At 38.3% G+C, this 25664-nt stretch overlaps 1 protein-coding gene across 1 annotated transcript in view; it reads left to right on the top strand.

The window, feature by feature from the left end:
- The window catches only part of SWT1 (SWT1 RNA endoribonuclease homolog), a 37049-nt gene that overhangs the window by 8725 nt on the left and 2660 nt on the right, over window positions 1-25664 (top strand). The window contains exons 8-17 of the mRNA XM_059821823.1: window positions 298-486; window positions 1070-1163; window positions 2475-2611; window positions 3434-3585; window positions 4863-5001; window positions 6169-6314; window positions 7697-7905; window positions 9571-9699; window positions 20594-20660; window positions 21538-21602. Of these exons, the coding sequence (XP_059677806.1) occupies window positions 298-486; window positions 1070-1163; window positions 2475-2611; window positions 3434-3585; window positions 4863-5001; window positions 6169-6314; window positions 7697-7905; window positions 9571-9699; window positions 20594-20660; window positions 21538-21602 (1327 nt within the window). The remainder of the gene's footprint in view (window positions 1-297; window positions 487-1069; window positions 1164-2474; window positions 2612-3433; window positions 3586-4862; window positions 5002-6168; window positions 6315-7696; window positions 7906-9570; window positions 9700-20593; window positions 20661-21537; window positions 21603-25664) is intronic.

Genomic DNA, 25664 nt, shown 5'->3' with positions numbered 1-25664 from the left:
TGTTGATTAAAATTGTGTCTTCCTTTTGTTTGCCTAATATTGTAATTTTCACATGTAACCAATGTAGTCCCAGTTTGAGGTTAGATTAGAAAGAGGGAACTTGGCCTTTTTCAGTTGCTCATTTTTTAATGCTAGATTGAGCATGGACTATGAAAACTACTGGCAAAAAAGAGAAATGTGAACTTACATAAATATGATGTTTGAATTAGTTGTCTGTTGTCTGTAGTAGTTTGCATGGCTCTTCAAAATGTCTTTGGTTCTTGGTTGTCGTTCTTTTTTTTTTTTTTTCCCTTCTAGGTGTTGGCAGACTTGCATTAATAATTCCCTGGGTCGTTCTACAGGAGTTGGACAACTTGAAGAAGGGGAAAATGTTGCAGCATGTTCGGGACAAAGCTATCCCTGCAGTCCAGTTCATCTACATGTGTCTCAAAAACCAAGATTCAAAATTGTGGGGGCAATCCATGCAGCTTGCTTCACAAAAAATATGTAATATATGTGCAATCAATTTGTTTTGGGTACTTAATCCTCGCAGTTCACCTAGTGTGAACCTTAACACTAAATTTTGAGTTTAATGCAGTCTTTACTCTGCAGTTTACTAATTAAAATTAGCTAATAGCTTACAGCGGCCTTCAGAGCATATCCAAGGCTATATAATATGCAAGTACCTTACTCAGATTAGGGCTTTGTTCACTATTGTGTTAGCAGTTGTTTCTCACTTTTAGCTCCATCTGTTGGTAAGTGGGGGATTACTTAGTGAAAACTCATCTAGTTACTTCTACCTGTGAGCTAAGGATATGTTGTGTGCTTGTGCTTTTGACTCGATCATCACAAAATCTAACATACGCAAATTTACGTGTGGCTCACCTGATGTTTTTTGGCAAAACCATAAAGATTTTGAGTGGAGTAGTACCTAAGAATTCAGAGCTCAGACAGATCTGTGGTGAGATTACACTTCTCTGTCCTTGTTTGGGGAGTATTAAATTTAAAAACAGTACCATGACTACACTGAAGTATTTCTTATGTTGAGTTACTTCTGAACATGTCAGCACTGTCTTACCTAAATTTGCAGATGGCCTGAGTGACGAGAACAATGACGATCGTGTTTTACAATGTTGTCTGCAGTATCAGAACCTGTTTCCTCAAGCTGTTGTCATACTCTGCACGTGAGTTCCTGTGTGGTTTTCGGTCTCTTACGAGGTGTAAGTTAGTCTCATGCCAAATACGTTCTTTTCAAATCATATCTTAAAATGAAGAGCTGTTTCTGAAGTAAGCTTTTTGAAGAGCAATCACCCTTTTAAAAGCTAGAGTAGAAGGATATAGTAAAACACAAAGATTGTAGACTTAATCACCTTCACGTGCTTGAGGCCTGAAGTAGAATTAAGTTTACTCAATATTCAATTTCAGAACTTTTTAAAGCATACCTTTCTCAGATTTTATTCCGATTTCTCACAAAAAAATATTGCTGGAGTTACAAAACAGGAAAAAATATTTGTATTAATGATTGAGATCCAGTTAGATACTTTGTTTCTGCTCCCCTGGTTGGGAACAGCGATAAATGTTGTCAGGGGTTAATCTTAGAGAGAGGGAAGGTGGAGATAGGGTTGCCTCTGGTTTGGGGAGGATGATAGGCATTGAGGGTTAATCTTAGAGAGAGGGAAGGTGGAGATAGGTTTGCCTCTGTTCCTGTTTTGTGAGGATAACAGCTGACTTCTGAGTATTGATTCTCAATTTTATACAAGTCACATGAAGCCAGTTTTTAAAGGGCTAATATTCCTTGACAGGTACTGTAAACAGCTTGGTCTTTGCTAGAACCATTTCCTGCATATTTTCAGTAAGTGGGGTTAAGACACTTATCACTTGGTTTGTTTAAGTTGACGTGTAGATTGGGTTGCTGCTGAAAATACTATTTCAGTCACAGTATTGGTAGGGCTATTGATAATGATTTTAGGTTTCTCTGAGTAAAGAACAAGAGGTGACTTCAGAAGTGCTTTTCATCTGAGGATCCAAATTTGTACTGCATCTGTATAGCAGTTCTGCTGGAGCAGTGTATACCTCAGGGCGGCATCTGGGACAATGAATTGGGCAGTAGAACAGTAAAGAAGGGTGTAGAAAATGAGAATTTGTTTTAGCAATCAAGTAAGATATTACTGTCTTAGAATTATTGCCTTGTTTGCATTCTAAGATCATAGCAACTAGGCATCATTGCTGTAGTATTTATTGCTGTTTTTTTCTTAAAGCAAACCAAGAGCCTGAAACATATTTCAGTATGTTTCTAATTTTTTTCAGAATAGATGCTTTAGTTAATTTTCTGGTTTAATTTTTGAACTGCTTCTAATTGCTTGAGAAAGAAAACTTTGTGTATAATGAAGCTCACAAAATAAGCTTCCCAATGACCTTTTTTTCAGTGTGTTGCTTTTATTACTTACTATGTAGTAATACCAGTCTTATGCCAACAATTAATTCTCTTCTCCTAGGGATGATAAAAATTTATGCAATAAAGCCATTGTGAGTGAGGTCAAGGCATTCTGCAAAGCTGATTTGGTTACTGCTCTACAGAATCTGAACGTAAACAGGCACCAGAACTGTGTTGAGCTGCAACAGTCAAAATGTGGTAAGTTTGTTTAATGTGCACGTATACATATGCTGTTTTTTGAGACATGCAATAATCAGTGTAGGAGAGGGAGAATAGTTTCTACTATAACTTCAGTTTTCATATACTTTGAATCCTTAGGAATGCTTTTTGTTTGGGGCAGATTTGTTATTTTCAAAGGTAAAAGGTTTTCTGAAAGTTTGAGACCTTTATTAAAACATCTGTCTCTTAGAGTGCTAGGAAATGCAAATATGACCTATTTTTGTTTTCTAGAAAAAAACACAGCATGAATTTCCTGTGTTTATAGTCATTTAAAAGGCGTTCTGAACTTTTTAGGACTGAAAAGAGGTTTTTCCAGTTGAGCCAGTTTGGGTCCTATTCTTAGTAGCTGTAAAATTCAGTATGCTAAGATCACTCCTTACATTTTATACTAATACGTTTGCCTGCATCCCAAACAGTAGAACTTGATTCTTCGGTTGCCTGTTCATTTTTCCAAATACAGCTTACAGTATTAAGAAGTGACCTTCTTATACTTGCTGATAACCCCACTGGCTGTATGTAATCTAAGTTATTTAAGGAAAAAAAAAAAATGTGGAGTAAGACAACAAATGAATAATGCTCTGGGGAAATTAATGTTCTTGGTTAGTAGCTCATAATTAAAAATACTCACAGCACAAGTGGGTGTAACTAGAAATACTTGAAACCTAATTAGATGTAACCCATCTGCTTTACAACATAAAGTGCAGTCTGCATTTATGGGGACAAGTTATTTGTGTACTACCAACATAAATTAGATATAGAAACAGTTGCAGTAAGTACCTTTTATCATCATTGGTTTGACAGATACAGAATTCGAGAAGACAGAAAGAGGTGACGCTAGTCTTGCTGCGCGATTCCCGAATATACTTCCAGACCTTGAAAAGAACTTAGGAGAAGCTTTATCTTGTATTTTGGAGACTGAAATGAAAATTGCATTTGGAAACCTATGGATGGAGGTGGTTTCTTATGTCGTCTTGCTTGGTATTTCAAGTATTAAGAGGTTTAAATGTCCTTGGTATTTTAATGCTATTAGTACCTGTGCTAATCCAAACAGCTAAGTCATCTAGTTCACTAACATAACAGTTCACTGACAGCAAACAGTTTGGTGTTCAGTTTTACTATTTCATTTTATAACAAGATTATTCTATTTGATCAGTCATGACTGTGCAGTATTTTAATAGTCTTTTAATAATACAGTAACAGAGATGCTGGCTGTTCAGTGTGAATTTTCAGAACTCTTTGTATTAGTTGCATTAAATTTCTATTTCAGCTTTTCTAGTATGGTTAAATCACTGCACTGTAAATATGTCTTTCAAGAAATTATTCCATCACCTTTTATATAATATTGGGGCACTGGGACTACTTCCCCATCAGAACAGATGTTTTTAGATACCATGTGGATAAAATTGTTCGCAGCTAAATTGGTTATAACGCAGATACAGAATTACAAGGGTGTTAATGAGAACCTCCAAACACTCACTCTTCAAAAGTATTGTTAACAGAAAATAAATACTTGTGTACAAGGCACTTTCAAATTATCCATGCTTTGGTTTAGATTCCATTTTATAGCTGGTAAGGGTTAGTTAGAAGTTTAAATTTATTGCAGACAAGTCTCTGTGGCTTTCAAAAAAAAAAAAATCATTTGCATGGGATGACTGTTGTTCCACAAGATGGAGCTTTGATTAGCTGTTAGCTTTTAGGGACTTCTGATTAACTTAGTTGATTTCTGTTAACATCTTTTCAAACTCTGGTTTCACTTGGTACTAATAAATTTCAAGTTTATTGCAATATGCATATATTAGTTCATGTATATATAGTCACAGGTAGGAAAAGTGTGTTTATTTTTACTTTTTTAACAATACTAGAAAATGAAAGGTGTATTTACTGTTCTTCTGGCTTTTGTACACAAGTAACACATTTAAATCACTTTGAGACATAACTCAAGAGTATTTGGAGTGTTTGAGGAAAGGGGAAGCAAAAATTGTGAAAATGATTGTACATCGAGTGCTTCTACATGAGTGTCCCTCTTTAACCCATGATGCTGCTGAATCAAATCTTTTGTAACAGATAAACTTGTTAAATCTGAATATAGCCTTATTTCTGAGGAATCATTGAAATTCTGCTTCAGGAAGCACAAATCGTAATGTTATTGAAGAACAGAGCAGTTGTTAAGTGTGTAGGAATATGTCTATATGAAAATGAGCCTTTGAATTTATAACATGCTGTCTTTCAGATACTGTATCTGAAGCCACCATGGACATTAGCAAACTTGCTGAAGTGTTACAAAAAACACTGGATGGCTGTTTTTGGTTATGTTGTGCCAAGGAGTTTACTTTCCACCATTGAGTGTCTCTATAAACACCTTTGTACAGGTAAGAATCTCTGAGAATGTTAATTTTACAATTAATTTTACAATTGAACTTATAAAAAAACCCCCACTGTTCTGGTTTTAGTAGTTACAAAGGTAGGTACTTCGAAAAGGCATGTACTCTGTATGTTTAAATAGTAATGTGTTCCATCCTCTTCTGCTTTTGTTTCAATTTAAGATCATCCAAATGGAGCCATACCTTGGACAGTCTTATCTACTTTTGTATAGATCCACAATTTATTCCCTGGATGGGTGACAAAATCCCAATGCTGTTTTTGTAGCCTTAAAGCCAGAATTGAACTGAAATTGATGAGCTGTGAATTACGGTAAAAAAAGAAAAAAGAGAAAGCAAAAAAGAAAGCTTGTGCCAAGATCAAATCTGTCTAGGCTGTGGTCCCAGGTGGTGTAAATATCACCTGCAAAAATCATGCAAAATATTTCTGAAATGTTTCTTCCCTTTTTTTTTTTTGTAATTCAGTATTCTGCTGGCTTTTTTCTACTTTTTATACAAAGGCAGTAAAAGCAAATGTATGGACACTGTCAGGCATGTAAGAATTTATTTCACGCATCTCTATGTACCCGCAAAAATCAGGGGAAAAACATTTTGATGAATATATATATATTAATGGTCATCAAAGTGTCTGAACTGTTTTTAAAAAGCAAATAATCTTTCTCCTTCCTTTGTCACCATGTTATGTGTGACCAAATGATCTGCATTCACCAAATAAATTATGGAGGAGTAAAGACTACTTAATGTGATAGACGAGGGCAGGGAGGTTTGTTTTCAAAAAAAGCCAACAAAAAAAAACCTAAACCCCCTTTCATTTATTTAAAGATGTCTTTAAGAATTTGATTTTATCAGATATACCTCTTTTGGGATATTGCTGTTCTGCAGAATTATTTTAGATATGCCAGTTGATCCTCTTGCCAGATCCTGGGATAAATTTGGAATACTTGATGAGGAAGTGAGAAATCTTAACCTCACACACGTTTCTCTTCAGACTGTTTTATCTAATGCTTCTGAACCATTTTCAAGGGGTTTTTTATGTGCTTCAATTAATCCAGATTATTAAGAGTTATCCAGAGTATTAAATTTGCCTCCTAAGATTGGTAACTCCTAACATCTAATATTTTTTTTTTTCTATTTCCCATATTACTGTCTAAATATCAGATAAACCAGTTGACTCCTCAACAGCGGGTGTCTTGCTCCAGGAATCCAAAAAATTACTCCATGCTTTCAGTTCAAGGTCAGACTATAACGGTGTACTTCCCCAGGCTTATGCTGAAGTGAATAAGCTATACCAAACACTTACAGAGGTAAGGGGAGCTTTAGTATTCGTTCACCTGACATCTTCTTGACGTTGCGCCGTGTTCATATTACAAACCTGGCTTAGATTTCTGAATTATTCCCATAATTTCAACAAATTCTTGCAGGAAATGTTGTTGCTAGAGTGTTTTCAAAATTAATAGACCCCAAATATAACTTTTATTTTCGTGTAGCAAATATCTGCCTTCATGTATATGCTTGGTAGACTTCTTTTTTTATTCCCAATATAAATGTGCTAGTATTGGGCGGATGACTGAAAAACATTATTTATCTGCTTTCAGGAAAAATGTCTTTGTTTTCTATTGTATTTATAGCTGATGGAAAAGGACCTTAAAGATTAATCTTAAAATTCTTGTTTCTACTTCTGATGTTGATCCAATACTACTATTCTTAGGTGTGTTATTGCAGCTTTCATTGTCTTGGTAGCTCTGGTGCTACATATGAAGAAAGGACTCGCTTGTATCATGTGCTTTGTGATAGTTAATGGGGGGGTGTCCTGATACCTTTTGTGTTCCAAGAAGTGCGTCTTTACTTCCAGCTCATCTCTGACTTGCTGTGGAAGAAATGTCAGTGTCTTGGTTTGTGGTTTTACTGTTAGTTCCATACGTAATGGCATAAAAAATGGAATAACAAGCATGGATGACTTGAAATATTTCTATATATGGGAAAGAATACAGGTCAGAATATCTGTATAAAGTTCTTTTCAGTTTTGGAGAAAGCTGAAGGGGAAAGGAAGAAGGTGGTGGTCAAGGAGGGGAAGGATGATCTGGGGAGTCTTGGTTGTCTACTGTGCTGTAACTTCTTGTGCATGGCAGTCAGCCCCTTCAGTCTGCAGTTCTGCGAACGGTGCTGCCATAAGAAGCAAGCTTTCTGTCTGAAAACTTGTTTCCTGCTGTCCTTGTCCTGACAGGTGTTTGACTTCACAAAGAACTGCCCTTACACAGACGCGGTTGTGCCAGATCAGTTTCAGTTTAACCTGGACAAATTTTCTGAACCAGTTTACCAAATGAGTAGATGAATACTTTGCGCTGTTGCAGAGGAAAATGTGCCATCAGTCGTGGGATAGGGAGTTAGAGTAAAAAGCAGTTCTCGTTCATATCAGCGCACCATGCCTGAGAAGCTTTGGCACAGGGTTTCCCTTTGCTTCTGTTTCCGATCCGTAGAAATACCAATATATACATATAGAAGAAAGGCTTGGTGAAAGACTGAGAGGTGCTTTAGATGCAGAGACTGTAATAAAGATGGTTATGACTAGAAGAGATCTGCCTTGCTTTTTTTGAGCATTGCTTTAACAAAAAAGTAGAAGTGATCAAGTTTTCTTAAGTTAGGAACCAAATACACTCATTATTTGTTTGCTAAACTGTTTTATAAGGTGAGGTCAGACAGTGAGCAGGATTTATCAGAAGACATCATGGTTCTTTCAGAAAACGCTGTATGTGAAAAAATGGAAGCAATGACACCAAATCTTCAAAACTGTGAAGAAAAAAAGTTACAGCCAAGTTTTCATGTAGCTCAAGAAAACAGGCACCAGGAAATCTGGTCAGTCCTTGAAGGTGTATGGAACACAATAAACTTGTACAGGTACGGTATGCTAAAGAAATTCACAACTTCTACATAACCTTACATAATTTTCAAACAAACACACTTTAGAAATTGTTGGGTTTTTTTCCTATTTTAGAGAAGCTATCAGTAATTAATCAAAATTGGCAAAAAAAAAAATCACATAACATGTCACACAAGGAAGTTAGGAGCATACAAATTGTTATGTGGATGCAGTCAGTGATCTGTCTAGTCTGCTGCTCTTTTTCTGGAAATAAGTTGCCTTAGAAAATGGTGTGGAAAACCCTCGTAAGAGCCGCAAATGGGAGACATCCATGGAAGTCTCATCTTTATCCATAAAAAAGAGGCATTCAAGTGTTAAGTTTTCTCACAGTTACTGTCTTTCCAAATCCTGTGGGGGTATACTGGCCTATGCAAAACTGTTTACTTTTTTAAACTGTAATCAATTTGAAATATAGTAAGTTTTCTTGTTAAGCAAAGTCTTCACTCTATAAAATCCAAATGCAGAATCTAGTGATGAATTTCCTTTCTGATCTAAACTCAAAATTGCATGAAATTAACCCCCCCTCCATCTAGATGTTTTACTATTGTTAGTATTTTGGTTATTTTTGAAAAATCTGCTTGACAATCACTGAGATGCCGTGCTTTTGGATGTTATCACAAAATCTGAATAGATGCTGTGTTTTCTTTTTGTAGTCTTTATCTGCAGTCTTTTCAAGGGAGGGACACTGAGTTTCCTCAAGCACAAAGGAACTCCATTTTTGGTGGTCTGTTAAGGACTCGCCTAATAAACAGTGATAACAACTCTACCAATGCCATTTCCACACTAGCATTTGAATGTGCTCTAGAGCTGCACCAAAGTAAGTCCTCTGGACTCACACCAGTGCAAATTAATCTGAATTGAAGCTGTTTAGGCGATGGCTTGGTGTGGTGTTCAGGTCAGCTGAGGACCTGCGCCAGAGAACAGTCTCTCACTTAACAGTTCTCTTACTGGGATAGTAATTGTCAATTTGAAGGGTTCATGTAGGCATCAAGGAAAAACTCTTTCAAGTATACCACTCCATAATGAAAATGCAACTGAACTGTTGGCTCTTGCCATCTGTTAAGGACCATGCTGTGAAAAGAGGATAAAATTTTAGAATCGGAGGTCACTTCACACTCTTCTTGCTCATGTCAAGAAAATACTACTTATCTCGCACCTGTGGGGATAATTCTTCGTGAGTGCACTGCAGCTCAACATCCTGACACAACTGTTGCAGGGAAGGTGTCAGGCCCGTTCCGGTGAACCTGGAGAATTAAGCTGCTTGGAAAATTGATGGAAAGCACTTTGCTGCTTTGACAGCTCTCTTCTGAGAGAGGCTTACTCAGGTGTACTTGGGTCGTGCATGAAGAAACTGTTTCATTCTGAAGTGACGTTTAATGAAAAATCTGCTTAAGTCAGAGGTAAAATACTGTTATAGAATACAGTCGCCAAGGAAAACTTTAAACAGAGAAGTACAATTGTAGAGCATAGTCTTTCTGCTATTTATTCAAAGACTATTTTAGATAACATGGTTTTAGTATAGATTTACATTTGACCTGTTTTGGGTTTTTAATGGTCAAAATACAATACTGGGTTTCTCTGAATTTTGAGGATTTTTATTAACTGCTTTTCAATGTCTCTTCTTTCTTTCTTTTTAATATTAGTATTGAAATTTTCCAAAAGTTGGACCCCAATGCAGTAACTTTGACTGCGAAGTCTTCATTTGAAGAAGCCTTTTTAGGTCTCCAGAAACTGTTGGCAGCTGTGAATGATATCCGTGAAGGAATTAGTAGGTAAGCATTTAAGCTAGTCATAAAAGCTAGTTATAGTAATGGTCACTTAAAGTCATAAAACTCACTGAAATCTTTTGATGCCAAACTACAATTTATTATGTGTGCTTAGTTACATGATTTTCAGTAAAAATCTTGATATCAAGGCTGCCTAGAACCATTTCTTGGTAGCAAGAAAATCAGAAACTGTTGCAGACATTCAGATCTCTTGTAGTGAATTTTCTCTTTTGCGACTTGGGACTTGTTTTCCAGTATTTGATGACGAGCCTCTCGCCTCTGCTCAGAGTGTAACCGGAGCTATAGACATGATTAACTAATACATTAGCTCTGATGGCAAGAACTTTGAATAATTCAGAACATTTTTTTTTCAAATGCAAGGCCCACTGGAATTGGGGCAAATTTCCGATATAGCGAAGGACTTAGTTTTGAGACTTCACTGTTACCAATTCTAGAGTATTCTTCATGAGTGAAAACCTAAATTGCAGCAGTAACAATGACAATCAATCAGCTGGACTCGTAGTTTAGGAAGGGTAATACTCCCTCTGTCTTCCTTCTTTTTTAAAGAGTGCATAATAAAAATTCGGAAAGAATAAGGTATCTCCTGTGTAGTCTTAGCTTAGTCATATTTTTTTAATAGAAATGAAGTTTCTTCACTGGCAGGACCAGCTACAAAAGAATGCTTTACATTGTCACTCTTAGGATTGCAGAGTTCCTCAGTTTCCCGTTGACTTTGAAGGGTGTTTGTGGGAACGGGTTTGTAATTGTGATTAAAGTTCCAGTAACTGCCGTGAGCATCCTAAGGTGCTACAGGCCATGAATCTGAGTGGCTGGAGCTATTTGATTTGGGCAAACACCACCACTTTGCACGCTTTTTTTTGCATAGTAACGATGCAAATAGGTTAGAAAACTGTGAAATGGATGCATCCAAAGGATTGGGCTTGCCCTGTACGTTAACAATCTGCCTTTTAAGTAAATGTTGAGGTGTATTACGTTTCTATTGTAGACTGTTACAGCTTTGTTAGAGAATATCTAATAAGCATATAATTTTTTTCAAGAAGTATACTTTCTATCATTCTACTGTAGTAGGGAGCTTTTAAACTTGCATTATCAGTACTTAACAGTGTTCATTACAATCTTTGCTGAAGGATCACAGTCCTTGTGCTACAGTTATCACAACAGTCCTGCCAAGTACAGACATATGGTTATCCCAGCTGTAAAGTGTAAGGTCTGACCTGTCAAGGCACTTCAAAAGTCTGAAGCAGGCATCTGGAGCTCTGTCACGTGGGACTTGAGCTAGTTTTCATCTGTAGCTGCTAGAGTATTTCTTTTTTTTTTCCCAATAAAAATTGTGATGGAATCATGCAAACATTTGCTTCGCTTGTCACCGCTCCCAAATAAGTCTTGTTGCTTTTCTTTTCATTATGGTCAAAAGAATATTTCTTTAATTAAAATGTTTTGGTAAAATATATATTCTGTAAGTCCCAAACAAGCTTCAAGGTACACTTGTGTGAAGTAGTGTGTTCACATGAGCATGAAAGACCATCCGTGCATCAGTAGTATTACAGCCTAAGGTACAGGTCTGATTTTTTTTTTTCTGTACTCCACACTAGTAGTGGGACAAATCCATTCAAAGAATTGTTGTCTTTCTAAGATAAATGGTCTAAATATTATGAAAGTAGAAACAGAAAAATATGGGTAGGAATGTGAGCTAGAATAGCTTGGTGGTAATTGATTCATTCTCATTGCTGATTGTTTGGCTTAGTACTCCCAATTGAGATTAGATTTTAGTAGTGGCAGTGTTGTTTTTTTCTCTAAGGAAATTGTTTTGATAAAGCAGGTTACTGCTAAACTTTGGTTCTTTTCATTCCAGTCCTAAAGTTCTGGCAAGAAATACTGCTGTATCACTTTATATATGCGGTGGATGAGATTTAATGGGAATGTGGTGCTTCAAGGTCGTTATTTCTGTGTTGCAGAGGTGTTTCATTAATGCTTCGCGTGGCTGTAACAAAAGACGTTTTTTATTTCTTTTAGAGAAAGCTATTTACCTCCTGTATTTCCCCTTACGGGAGAGCTCTGTAAAAATACAAAGGTCAGAGAAACCTATTTTACAAAAGATGTGCTTTCTTGATTAGAGCCATTAGAATATCTGGAGCAAAGATAAACGGGATTCTGTCATTTGACTTTATTTGAAATGGAGAGGCTATTTTCTCTTCCGCGTGATTACTGTGACACTCAATAACGTTTATGAAATGGCTTTAAAAAATCCTTTCGTACTTTTTAAAATTTTCTTTTCTACCACTGAACTGAAATGCACTATTTATGCATCCAGGCTGATTCTCGGAGTGGAGTAATTTTCTTGCAAGGATGCATTTGGAAATGCCTGCTCTGAGTTTGTTCTGCAGATCTGCAGTGGGGGGCATCGTGGAGCAAGAAATGCAGAGAGACTGGAACATGTACTCTTCTGTTTCAGTCTTGAGTGTAGCTATTGAAGTTAGTTTGAGACTTTTGAGTAGGTTTTCCAGAGAGTCAGAAGCCATATTTATGAATCGTTGTAGGTTTATGTATATTACAGAGTATTAAAACAAAAAGTCTGACGTTTTCAAAAGCAAGAGGGAGGCTCACTTTGCCTATGTCAGTCATCTTTTCTAAAACTGAACTTAGGGTATATTTATTTTTCTTGATTTCTGAAAAAAATTCCTTTCAGTGACTTATAGTTAATCTAATGGTGTGATTGCAGAAAAGGAGGCAGAAAAGGAGAAGAAGCAGTGAAAAAGTTCTAGCTTGAATATGTGGAGGTAATACAGCTTTTAGTGATAAAATACAAGTGCTTTCTGTGTTACCTTCTACTCCTTGCTGTCCAGAACAAAGAAGAGAGAAACTGTCTTGTGAAAGTTTGGGAGTTTTACAAATAAGTTATATTGAAAGTTCAACTGCATTAAAAGTTCAAATTTTCAGATTGTTAAAAACAATAAGAAAAGCACAATCACACTTCTTGAGATAAATGTGTGTAATGATGCCCTTCCATATAAAGAAAATACTGCACTAGTGGCACTACTACAGCTATTCAGACTTGATGACCAGAACACGTTTATAACAAATATCGATATTAAAAAAGGGGGGAAAAAAAAGCTGTTTGACGGAGGAGATGGTTTTTGCACCTTACTCTGTTTTAGTAACTTTTGTCATACCATACAGATTTTTAATTTATTTTTTCTTCTTCCTCTAACGACGTTGGTAGCAGAATGGTATTTATACTGCAAAATACTGCATGCCATAAATGTTTTGCGGTACTTCAGCTGTAAAATGAAGACAATAACTAGTGTGGTTAGCAACTGTGGATAACCTACCTCCTCCTTTTGGCAGCAGGAATGTATTTGTGTTAGTATGTGTTAGTTGTTTCATCAAATGTAGTTGATCCTCGCAGACATTGTTATATCAGAGTGTTCTTGAGATGTCCTCACTTAAAAAGTGAGCATGAAATACCTACTTTCCACTTTTGACAGCAGAGGTTATTATATATGTTGACGTATATTACATTGACTAGCATTGAACAAAGATTATCAAACCTCTGAATTTTATACTTTAAGTAAAATTGTAAAATTGTGACATGTTTTTAAGTAATTTTGGATTAAATAATATTTCTGACTGTTTTCAGTGGTGGTTTGTATTTGTATTTAGGTTGTGTATTTGGGTTGGGTATTATTTGGAAGCAGTTAATTAAGAGACCTAATTTAAGGTATCTTAAATGAAATCTTTAAAATAAAATAATTATCTTTAAAAATCTTTTAAATAGTTTCTTGGTTTTCACGTAGCTCTTTGAGGCAACAGAGGTATTTCTACAACTCAGGGTTTTCAAGTTCGTGCCAAATCTTTCATCACTTGTAGAAATTCTTCCACTGATTCTGCTGGAAGATGTTTGGGCCCTTTGTCTTTGGAGAGAAGAATGGTTTAAGTACTTATCACAGATAATTAACTCTTACAGATACTGTTCTAAGAAGTGCAAAATGCCTTGCAAGGTATCGCTGCTGGGGGGTATGTATGCTTGAGATCTATTTGACTCTATACTTAAGTTACAGCATAACTTCCCTCCACTTTCTGCAGGCAGGATGCATTTCTCTCTTAACTGTTGAAATTAATGAGTGTGCCAAGACCAGCAGAAGATTGGAAGTACTTGTAGGTTTTCACGATCGGTCTTCTGAAACATATTTTGTGTCTTGTCACTGTTAAATCTTCCCATTGACATACTGATTGGAATATTGGGTACAGAGAGCTTGCTTACCCTTTTAAAGGCTTCAGCAGCAGCATTTAAATATATCTGTAGGGGTTTACGTTAGCCAACGTTCTCCCTTGGCTGAGTGTAACTTCTGGTTCAAGGGTTTATGTGCACCCCTAGGGAATTTTACATGGGAACCTTACTGTCTTCATGTTTCCTGCCCAAGTTACTTTTAGATAAGAAATTCTTGTAAACAGAAATGAAAAAGAAAGTACAGTCTTTGGTGAATTGATACAGTTATTTCTAGTTTGATTTTTTTTTTCATGTTTGCTAAGAAATAATTGTTTTGCTCACATGCCAACTTCAAAATCACTCACAATTTACAGCATATACTCTTAGATACAATACTCATAAATATAGTGTCAGCTGTAAAAATATTTATCTGTTACTTACTGCAGTAAGTAACCTGAATTCTGCTTTTTTACTATTTTATCTAAATAGGATTTCTTTCATATTCCTGATGATTTTGTTTGTTTGGAAAGCATCGATTTAGACGAGGACTCCACAAACACTTGTAAATTAAAAGTGCCATTTTTTTAAGATCCTCTCAGTTGTGTAGTAGAACGTCACTGTGTCAGACCTGAGCACCGAATTGAGTGTTTTGGGATTAAATAATTTAAAACCAGTTCTACAGTTTTCCTGATTTAAAACCAGAATTCTACAGATGCAGCGAAACTGTTTCCTCTTTGTTTATTCAGCTAGTCAATGGAGGAATTGAGATTTCTTTTTCTTGGTGTCTAGTTAGAAAATCGTCTTCCTTACCTTAGACTGCCATCACATTTAGCAATTTCTATCGTAAAGTCTCTAGATTAAGAGCTCTGCTTTTAATTGTCCTCCACATGCAGTCTTCTTCTGGAAATAAAATGGAGATTAACGCCCAGTTCAAAAAGTATCAGACTTTCCTACTGCTAGTTGATTGATTGATTTATTTAGGTGAAACTGGAGATGTTCTTGACCCACTAAAGGAGAACAGTTAAATTACTTTAAATGTAAATTTCAGCCTCAGGGTGCTGGGCTTTGTGCGGTTTTCCAAGGTAAACAGAATTTATTATGAATGAGAAACGGGTGTTGGAATTACCGCATTTAAACATTGCACAGCACAGGGCACAATTCCCTCTTCCTTTTCTTAGTGGCACATCTGGCTGATGGTGCTACCGTCAGCTATCTTCTGATCTCTGAACAAGGTGCCTAACGTAATTTGTGTAACTTCCAAATGGTGAGCAAGAGAAGGATTTACGACCTCCTCCGTGGAGCGTTTTGACCACGCAGAGTTGGATTGGCGCAGCTGAGAGCAGGAGTACGGTTGAATGAGCCGTAAGGCATCTTGCAGAGAGGCGTTGTATGTAGAAATGTACCTCCCCAGGGGTCAGCACTAGTGCAGAAACATCCCCTTGGTTACTAATCAAAAAAACCACTTTGCATCAGTAATAGCATTTCCAAAGCTCATCTTTCTGTCGTATTGTATCCTTTAGTTTAATTGTCATGTCTGATACAGTTGAAAATGTGCAGTATCTGACAAAAGATTTTCTCTTAGTTGTAGTGTTTCCTTGCCTACGTGGATTCTTTGCCATCTCCTATTACATTTGAACTTACCTACAGTCTTCTCTGCTACCAGGGTCCAAATTTGTCCTTTACCCTTCTGCCTATTTTAACGAGAGCTCTAAGAAGTTAAAAAGTTTCAAGCCCTCTGCCTCTGTCAAATACAGCTGAAATTGGCCAGCGCTTAACAAGGTGCAGGGCAGAGGTGATGCTGTGGCAGCTGCTTAAGCCTTGTTGCCTTTAAACCACTCTGAAAAGCAGAAAAGTTTGAATAAATGAGTTAGTGTTGTAAAAACTATGGTCCTTTCTGACCTTGTAAAGCTAGGGAATGGGCATCTAGAGAAAGTGGCCCCAGGATGCGACATCTGAAGTACTTCCACAATAGAAGAAAGCATGAGCTTGACTTTATTTTGGGAAAAATCCCCTTCATTTCCCAATAGGTTGATACTGAACAAACCTCTGGCGTGTGTTGATCGTTCTAACACCAGTTTGCATCCCTTAGTGCACTGTAACGAGGAATTGTTAATAAGCTGCATAGAAGTTTTGGTTTTCCATTTCTCATCAGTTTTGCTTCCCTGGTCTTCTGACAATGAGGTTAAACAAGGCTTCTAATGGGTTGACTTTTATACAGTTAAGTCATACGCCTTTTTGATGAACCACTTGGATTTATTCAATTGGCTAATGCCTTATGACAGTCTTATCAGTCTTACGCCACAGGCGATTACAGAGAACTGTTAAAGAGGAATGGCTCAGTGTGGCAAATACTGAGGTGCAGAGGTTTGGCCAGACTCGAGAGCGATTACCACGTAGTCTCATACGACTTTTATCCATATGCTTTACCTGTCGTTGCCCAGGATTTTAGTGTTTGTGAGCAGCTGGCAGGCTGGCCTGCTTTCACTGCCAGGTTGTCGTGGGGTTTTTTTTGCCTTCTATTTGATAAGTTAATTTTCTGATCCTTTCCAGATAGGCTTTGCCTGTTTCCCAGGTCTTCTCTATGCACGAGTGAGGAACTACATCATGAGCTATTTCCTATCCATTTCCATTTTTGATTATCGTATGTTACAGTCTGTGCATGCATTTCGCATCGGATGAGTGACAGTAGGTAAAGAAACGTTCTGAGCAGTTTGGGAAGCCCTACTGCTGATGAGATAGAAATCATTAAGTCTGACTCTCTACTTTCTCCCTTCTGCCCCAAGAACAGTATTTAACCGCTGTTTTGTAGCTGTTACCCATAGTCACTTTTTTTGTCGTTCTGTGACATGCTCTTCTCTACCTCATGTACTAAACATTTTCAGAAAACTGCATAGAACCATACTACCGTTTTCAGCTTGATCAACAAATTGCGGTCTAGTGGCAATCCAGCTTTCATGTCACCCAGCATCCTTGCCAACACCCGCTCAGCGCACGATGTTTAGATTAATTAAAAGCTGAAGTACATAACGTGGGGTCGTTTGTAGTTTGATTTTGCATGGCTGTGCTGATGGGAAAGTCAAAGCAATTCAGTGGCTTTCCACCCTCTGCTTTTGAAATGCATTTGATGTCATGTTGAGAGAGAAGAAAAAGCAGCAGTTAAATACTGCAGTGGTCACAATACTGAGACTCACATTGCTCATTAGAAGAGTTTTACATAAGAGCCCATTTGCTTTTTGTATTACTAATTTAAAGGGTGTTCTCTAGACATAGTTCTGTAGCTGAGGCAGGCTTTTTTTCACTGAGAAACTTTAAGAACAAGATCAGCTTGATTTAATGAAGTAATAGACGCGGAGTTGATGTGCATACAAACATGTCCAGATTTCCCAGTGTACATCTCTGAAAATTTCTATTTTCCCTAACACAGAATCGTGGCTACAGGAGATGAAAGGGACGTAAAATGATTAAAACCAGTAGACAGCAGCGATGGTGTGAAATCACTGCCCTGCAGACAGGAACGCGTTACAATTTTCTACAGAAAAATATATTCCAAGACTGGAGCTTGTATTTCAGTTCCTATTGAGTTGAAAACAGCAATAAGCACGTTTTATGAATGCTGACCTGTTAAGAATTTGTGGGGGAAGTTACTGTGCAAGCTCTTCTCTCACCAGCTTCTTTTCAGGACTCCGTGTGTAGCAATGGCTCTTCCTTGAAAACAACAAATGTCTTTTATTTGGAGACATTGTAAAGCTTTGAGCCAAATGTCAGACTTCTTATTTCATGTTACAAACTGAGAAGTAATTGTCATAATCCAAGCAAATGCCGTAAAATAAGTTGCAGGATTTAACATTGTTACTTGTATGCTTATTTACACATTTTACTTTGTTTTTTTTCCCAAAGAACTGGAAGCACAGCCGGTTTGTACATCCACCTGCGGTCTAGTAACTTACAGTGAGCTAAACCAATAACGTTAGCTGTTTGCTAGTACGCTTTGGTCACCAGTACAAAAATAAGTATTTTTTCCGATGTGATGTCCTGGCAAGAAACGAATACGAAGAGCGGTGAGGGTTACCTTGCTGAGTGCTTAAAGTGCATAGTGCAGGAAACATCAATGGAATGATTTTTAAGTCTGCAGCATCCTAACTGGTGTCAAGATTTTCAGATTCTCTAGTAATCATTGACAAGTGCTCCCTTCAGTGAGAAAAGATCGAATACAGCGTATGTGATGCTGGTGCTTTCATGGTGTTACGTTAGTTAAGGGAAAGGAAATGTGGATGGCGCGTTGGCTGCTTTCATGCTCACAGTACAACTAAAGATCACCAAAACCAGGGAATCGCGGTCTAATATTGCTTCGAAAATGACTTTTGAACTGGTTTTCTTTAAATATAGCCTTGCGAAGAATGACGGAGTGAAACTTGAAGTTTCTAGCCACTTCTCTGCCCTGGGAAGTTAGAAGTCAGATGAACAGAAATAGCCATGTGGAGATGCCGTCTAGTCAAAGGGAAGGGCAGCACCCTGTAATCCTGCCTTCCGCTCTGCTCTCGGTCTCTTCCTTCACCTTTCCGTAGCTTGTACATACATTTTTCTTCCACAAAACCCAGAAGCCCATAATTAATGCAGGTCTTTCTCCCACCAGCTGTGCTTTCCCCCCCACTCTCCATCCTTCCTATAGAAAGCTTACCTGTCTGGATTTCCCACCAGCAGCTCAGCCGTGGCAGCAGTCTCACTTATCCTGTGCCCTTCCACATGTGTCCTTGGCACAGCAGGAGAAATACAGTGATGAACATATTTTGCCCCAAGGTATTGTGTGGCAATGTGTAATGGCCTTCAGGGGAAGTTATTAGAGATACATTTTTCCTTTTATGTTTTGTATGGTTTTGCATTCCGTTTTATGAAAACAAACATGCAAGCTTTCCTCCTTTTTTGTATGGACTAGAAGGCAGAGTGGTACAAAAATCATCAGCACTAGAAATCACACTTTCCCAGGCTCGGGTATACTCATGCATTTATACTGCAGATGAGTGATGCGATGGCTAAAGCTGATGCATCGTCCCGTGCAGGCGGGGTTGCTGGCTAATGGCTGCTTGGAGCTGGGCAGTGGGAATCGTAGCTGCCATGCAGTTCAGGCTGCCAAGATTCCCAGCGTTTCCAAGGATGTTTGCCAAATTGTCTCTGCCGGGGTTTTAAGCTGTCAAAGCTGATAGCTTTCTCACTGAAGTAGCAGTTGAAGGCTTCAAGGTATTTTTAGGAAGACTAGCTAATTGGTTCTCTTGCTGGCTTTGGGTTGGCAGGTTAAGTGTTTTAGTTTAAGAAAAAAAATTCTGGGTGCATCTTCTTACGAAGGGGGAAAGAATGTGTGACTAATTTTTGTAACAGGGATAATTCCTATGTAAAATCACGATGAAAATAAGTAGCAGGCTTACTAGTTACGATAAATCCTGTGGTGTGTCACGGTCTTCCAGCCTGATTAAAATACAGTGGCTTTTTTAACTCGGATTTTTAACTTATTCTGTTAGTTTTCTGGTTTTTTTCAATTCCTAATGAATTCATTTATAAAGGCTTGCAAGGGGAGGGAGGGGAGAATTTGGGCACTTTCCCATGGGAAAGCAAATAGGGCTTCCCAAGAAGATGACTTTTTCCAATTTTCTTTTTCTTGCAAATCCAGTTATTTTCTTAATCATTATTTACATACCTAAAACTTGATACAAGGCAGAATTTTATCAGTATTTCTTAAACTATATAACACTTTACATATATTTTAACGTAGACTTTAATCTACATTTTGTAATGTACAAAAGAGGGTTCCGTTTTTTCCTAGTGAATGCAAATTAAGTTACACTAAGGCATAACTGAATTATATCTGCTTAAATAGATTAGGATAATTACTTTTTTGAGAGCATCACTTCCCTATTGGATCATTTTTGGAGCCTTGTGGAAAAGGGTGTACGTCCCTCAGAACTTCACCTTACGAAGAGACCGAAGCTGATGCTTTCTTCTGCGGGTGGTACCTCCACTTCTAATGCAGTGAACAAGGACTAGATTTTTGGGAAGGACCGCGATGTTGCTGGCTGCTGCGCGCATTCGTGGCTAAATAAAATACCGGTATTTCACGTGATAACTAGGTTCTTCATAAAGACACCTCTCCTCAGCTGTCAAACCCTCTTTTCACTTCTCAATATTGGCTGGGAATTGGTTGTTATTAGAAGTAGGAAAAAATGGTATGGAAACTGTAGCATTTGAGCTGTGCATTAGCATACTGGAGGGAATGAGTTAAAGCTTTAGCTAGTGTGGGAAAGTTTTGTAGTGTGTGCCACTTTTCTGTTGCTCCACATTAATGCAGCAGGCTTTGCTTATGTGAAACAAAAGGCTTTTAATTATTGCTGGTTTTCTTCCTGTCTATATAGAGAAATTGCTCATAAAAACATCAGTTGCATATTTAATTAGGAAAAACCTTCATAGAAAGTCCTTACAGGAATAATAAGCTCATTTAATTCTTTTAGGGGAGTGGAGAGGGATGGGCGGAAGGGAAAATTCTTCAAAGATCAGAATTTTTTTTTTGCTTAAAGAAAGTAATTAGATTTTTTTTTTCATGAAGCACTTCTGACTGTTTTTTTAACTCTTCCATAGAATCCTTTTATACTTGCTTAAAAAACTCCCCAAACTTTTCTTTTTCAGAATTTTGACCCCAACCAGTAGTTTCCAAGATATTTGGACCCTCTATAACGTCCTCATAAGCAACGAGGTATGAAGTTTTCTTTAATGTTTTGTCAGACACACTTCTGTTACAGTTTTTTATTTAAAGTAGTTATGAGGTTAGCTGTCTTGTCATTGTGCTTCCGCTGAGCTAGAATTTTGAAGATATGCTCTTATTTATTAGGTGTTGGACATAAACCTACATTTTTAGTTGGTACCTACCAAAAGTTATTCGAATCTTTACCGGTATTTGAGTTGCTTATGTGTCTTTCTCAGCGCTCATCTGTTGTGAGTGACTCGCTGTAGAGAGTAAAAAGTCCTGACGTAGTCATTTTAAGAAGAGAGTACGTTGCACTAGGTAGTTCTGTGGAGGATATTGGCTGCAGTTCAGAGGAAAAAAGAGAAATTGAAATTACCAGTTAATTATGAAGTTTTAACTCGTTTGTGCTGAAAGGTTTTAAGAAGAGAAATTGCAGTAGAATAGGGGTATTTTTCCATTTAGTATATTACATATTTCAGCTTTAAAGTTCTCTCCTATACAGGAAAATATATTTGGGTTTTGGGCTTATACATATAGGGTGACTATATTTATGGAATTAACGCGAGTCAGAACTGATTTTGTTTGCTATAGAACTATAGGCTAAATTAAGAGGGGAGGAAGAATTATTTACGGTCTTTAAGACTTATGCAGACATTGTTAGAAGAGGGAGTTGGAGTGATGTCTCTCACTCCCAATATATACAGTCATGATTGTTAATTTGTAATATTTGATTTTATAATACATAACATGACTTTTTTATGTATTGTCTCAACTTCAGAGCCTGTTAGGTAATACATTAACCATATCTGTTATACCAGCTGTATAATTTTAATCGGTATGTGATACTTGGTAAATTATTATGTTAATTTTTTGTTCTTTGTTTTAGATAAATAACAGTATAAAATTCACTGCTGAGGAGCTTTATGAGTGTGTTTCACAAGAGATGTATCGGTAAGCCAATTAGTGACCACAACAGAGGGGTTTTGAGACAGCATTTTAGCATGTACTGTATTAACCACAGTACCAAAAGAGAAATCGTTTGGAAAAATAAATCATCACCATAGTAGGAGGAGCATAGGGAAGATGAGTAGGGATGTTTTCTTTTTTTTCCTTGGTTGTTGTTTTTTAATGACCTGCTGTTACCACAGAATGGGAGAGGACAGAAATTAAATTAGAGCTGAGCCATTAGCATCTGCACAGTGATTTTCAGCTGTTTGACTTTGAGGTGAGACGTCAGTCCCTCTTTCCTCTACCAGTTTTGGATGCATGGCTTAGTGGCAGACAGAGCCAGCGTAGGTCAGCATTCATTGCGAGGTAGGTTAGAGCATGAGGCTGCACTTAAATGAATATGGTTATAAGTGAAATTCTGTTTTGGTGAGCTGCTTCTTGTAACTGAACGTGTTATTATGAGAACTTCGCTTAAATCAGCAGAGGAAAAAACCCTGCGATTCTCAAGGCGATTCAAGTGATCGAACTGTACCGTGAAAACTGGGCACATCTGCAGTTGCTGTGCTACATTGTGGCCATCGTTATTAAAGTCATAAATTAAGCCTTTGTATGTTACGAAGCCATTTGTAAGTACAGTTAGCAAAAAAGGAGAAACAAATGTAAGATTCCAAGTACCGTTTCCATTTTAGGAGGCTTTCACAGTTTAGTCACAGGAAAATAAACATTCTGTTGTACAGCTGAGTTAAAGGCCTTGAAAACGTTAATCTAAAAATGAGTGTCATGCAAGCCTTACAGTTCTTTACTGTAAAGTTTCTGGCTCATAAAAGGTTTCTTTCTGAATTTGTGTAAGTGAGGGCTTGTAAATCCAGGTTCTGTGAGGTTTTTAAAATGCCATAGTGGTTTTTTTAATAAATCTTAAGTGGTAATAAAAGACAGGTAAATATTTTCTTTGATGTTCCTGCTGTGTGGATGTGAATTAGCTGTAACTTGCCAGGATATGAAGCATGGTTCCATCAGCAACATAAAAGGCTTGCAGATTATTTTAATCTGAGTAGGCAAATTATTCTAAAAAGCTTTCCTTTGCCTGGATTTCCCAGATCTTCTATGAATTTGACAGTGCAAATTGCTAGGTCAGGGGAGAAAAGTTATTCAGGGAGAGAGATCCAATCTATGTATCAGTAGAGAAAAGTAGTTTAGAAGCTTAACTGGCGTGAGTTGGTGACCAGCACTTCTGTAGTTCTCACATTTTCAAATGTCTGTGGGCATCTCCATCATTGTCCGTATAAAATCTACAGCGTACATACAGCCTTTGGTGTTGTGCCAAGGGGAGCAAGGGAACTGCAGCTCCTTGATGTTTGAAAGGTGTCCTTAGGCCCGTATTTTATCAGAAAGCTTGGAAACTCGGATCATTGTCGTGAATTCTGTGTGCCACAGTAGGTTTCATGGCCAAAACAAACGTTCTCACCAGAACTTTCATTTTTGGATGAGTGGTATGGGGTGAGGGTGACATTTTTGTTACGTGTAAATGATGTCCTTTAAGAACGTATAAAGCAAACGAAGCAAAGATTAAGATCTGTTGCTGTAAATTCAATCCACAGATTTTCAAAGCACTTATGTCTAATTGTTGGTCTCAGTTATTACAGCAATGAACCTGTTTGGTATTACAGAAGTGAAATAAAATATGACTCCACCCAATAAAGCAGAGATGCTAAATGAGGTTTTAAAAGCACTTGGTTAAACAGAGGTGTTCCAAGAGCAAAGGCACTGCTTTAAGCAAAGGAGACTGCTTTAAGGCACGCTGAATTACGCGTGCTTCGGCAGAGACATGCTGAGCAAAGTGTTGCCCCTTGCTTCAATTATCAGCGAACGTTTTTCCTTCAAGCTAGCCTCTGAATTCTTCGGGAAATAAATTCCTGGCTAGAACACTTGTATTCTGACTGTTCCTTTTTCAGGGTACACCAAAGACGCTCTTGTCTTGAAATTTTGATCCAAAGGGGTTTCTCCTTATCTGGAGAAGGAACAAGACTGCTTGAAGCTAAACAGCCAAAGCTACAGGCACAATTCTCTCTCCTTTTATATCTTTTATACCTAAGTGCTACGGCAGGCTTTGGTGTCCCAGTAGCATTTAGAAGGTGCCAGCCAAGGACTGGGGTCCCGATCTTTAGGTTATAAATGGAACAAAAAGACTGTCCCTGCCCCAGAGATCCGCTGTAACATTTTTTTGCATCTTCAGCAAATTCACAAAACAAGTTTTTCCATCAGAAACTCTCACGTGATTGTTTTATTTTTTTTCCTTTTCTGAACTTGCCTTCTAGCTGCCTGGCAGATTCCAGTCTTCCTCGTGTAGATCTGAGTAGTGTTGATCCAAGACCTCTCCTTTTCTGGTGTTTATTTGGTTTGGGGGGTTCTTTTTTTCCCCCTGTCGCTTCTACACTTCCCCTCTCCTTATATTGGCAGAGCCTGAGCAAAGCCCTGTAATAAGACAAAAAATGTCCGTTGTACTGAGTCGGGTCTGTCCCGGTTAACGTCGCTGCTAGGGGTGGAGGCAGCAGCCTGCGAGGGAGGAGACGGGATTATACAAAATCAGCAAAGGGCAGGCCTGGCTGCTAATTTCTTCCTCAGTACAGCTTCTTCAGAGCTGATAAAGTGGGCTTACAAAAATCCTAGCCTGGTGAACCTTTCTCAATTGGAATGAAGTTTTTCCCTTCTGAATAGTGGGAACATGCCACAATCCTGAGCTGCAGAATTGGGTAGATGAAGGGAGATTCGGTTAAAGCCCCCGTTTTTTCCTCCCTCCCTTCCCATTCAAGCGTGCGCTGCGGGCTGTAGGGTTGCTGGATCGCAAGAAGTGTTTCAGAGAGGTCGCTGTATTTTTTATGGCAAGCAGCTGATGTGAAGACTTGAATTACCTGTTTAGTACTTTCTAAGGCTTTTGAATTCTCACTGTGGAGCAGTGAACAGTTTGTATCATTAATAAATGACAATTTGATGTAAAGGGTAAGTGGTAGAAAAAATTACTCAGGCTTTGTTTTGCAAGCCTATGATCTTGTCTGAACTAAGAAAATACTTTATTTGGAGACCAGAGCATCTAAGTAGATGGCTTGAAAGCTCTGCATGACTTTCACACTGCTCTTTTGCTGTTCCACCCGCTGCATCTGCCTTGCAGTAAACTGCCAAAGGAGGTGACTGCGTCAGGCAGGGGTTGGGAAGAGGCCGATGCCTCGGGTCTGGAATGGGCACCGACACAGCGACACCGGTGTGCTGGATCCGCTCGGCAGGCGTTCCCCTGCTAGCCAGGGAGAGCACCCTGAGCCGCCCCTGGCCGACCGACGGCGGGGCAGGTTTTGTGCACAGTGTGGTCAGAGCAAGGTTTGTTGTCCTGACGGGCGGGCGGTGGTGACGAAGCCCAGGACTGCCCGGCGGATACGCTCGAGGAGCTCTAACTGTGTCACTGGCAAACCTTACCCCTTTTCCTGTTTCTGACGGTCCCTTTCAGTGCCCCGTAGGGCCCTTTCCGCCAGCCTGGCAGAGCTGGGCGTCCCACCCCGGCGTCACTCCTCTCAGTGGAAGTTACCCACAATCCGGCATCCACCACTGGGTTTTTGAGGGCTTTGAGACAAGCTCTCTTTATCTGTTTACTATGGTAACTAGAAATAACGTTAACTACATTTGAATTAACCTATTGTCACTGTTCTTGGGTATAAAAGTCTGCGTGTAGTATCATACTATTTACTATTTTAACTGTTGCTCAGTGGCCACTAGAATGACGTAGGGAAAATTTTAATTGAGATAAGGACAATGAAATATTCTTGTCTCAGCCAAGATATTTTTCTGCGCTAGTTTTTAAGAACTCTTCTTGTAAACTGCCGAGGCACTCACTGCTGCGGAGGGTTTGTAACTTGTCCTGCTGAGGCATCCCGATGTTCGCTCTCGTTCTGTACACAGACTGGACTGATAGCCCGAGTAAGTACACAGTGCGCTTGCTACTGGCTGCCCGCAGTGCCTAACTCGCCAGTGTCGACAACTGAGTCGAGGCGCAATTTGTAGCTGATGAGTGGAGCTCGG

Source organism: Gavia stellata, chromosome 10, assembly GCF_030936135.1.
Source record: "Gavia stellata isolate bGavSte3 chromosome 10, bGavSte3.hap2, whole genome shotgun sequence".
Lineage (NCBI taxonomy): Eukaryota > Metazoa > Chordata > Aves > Gaviiformes > Gaviidae > Gavia > Gavia stellata.
Note: the sequence above shows the minus strand (reverse complement) of the source record. Positions and strands in the feature narration are given on the sequence as shown.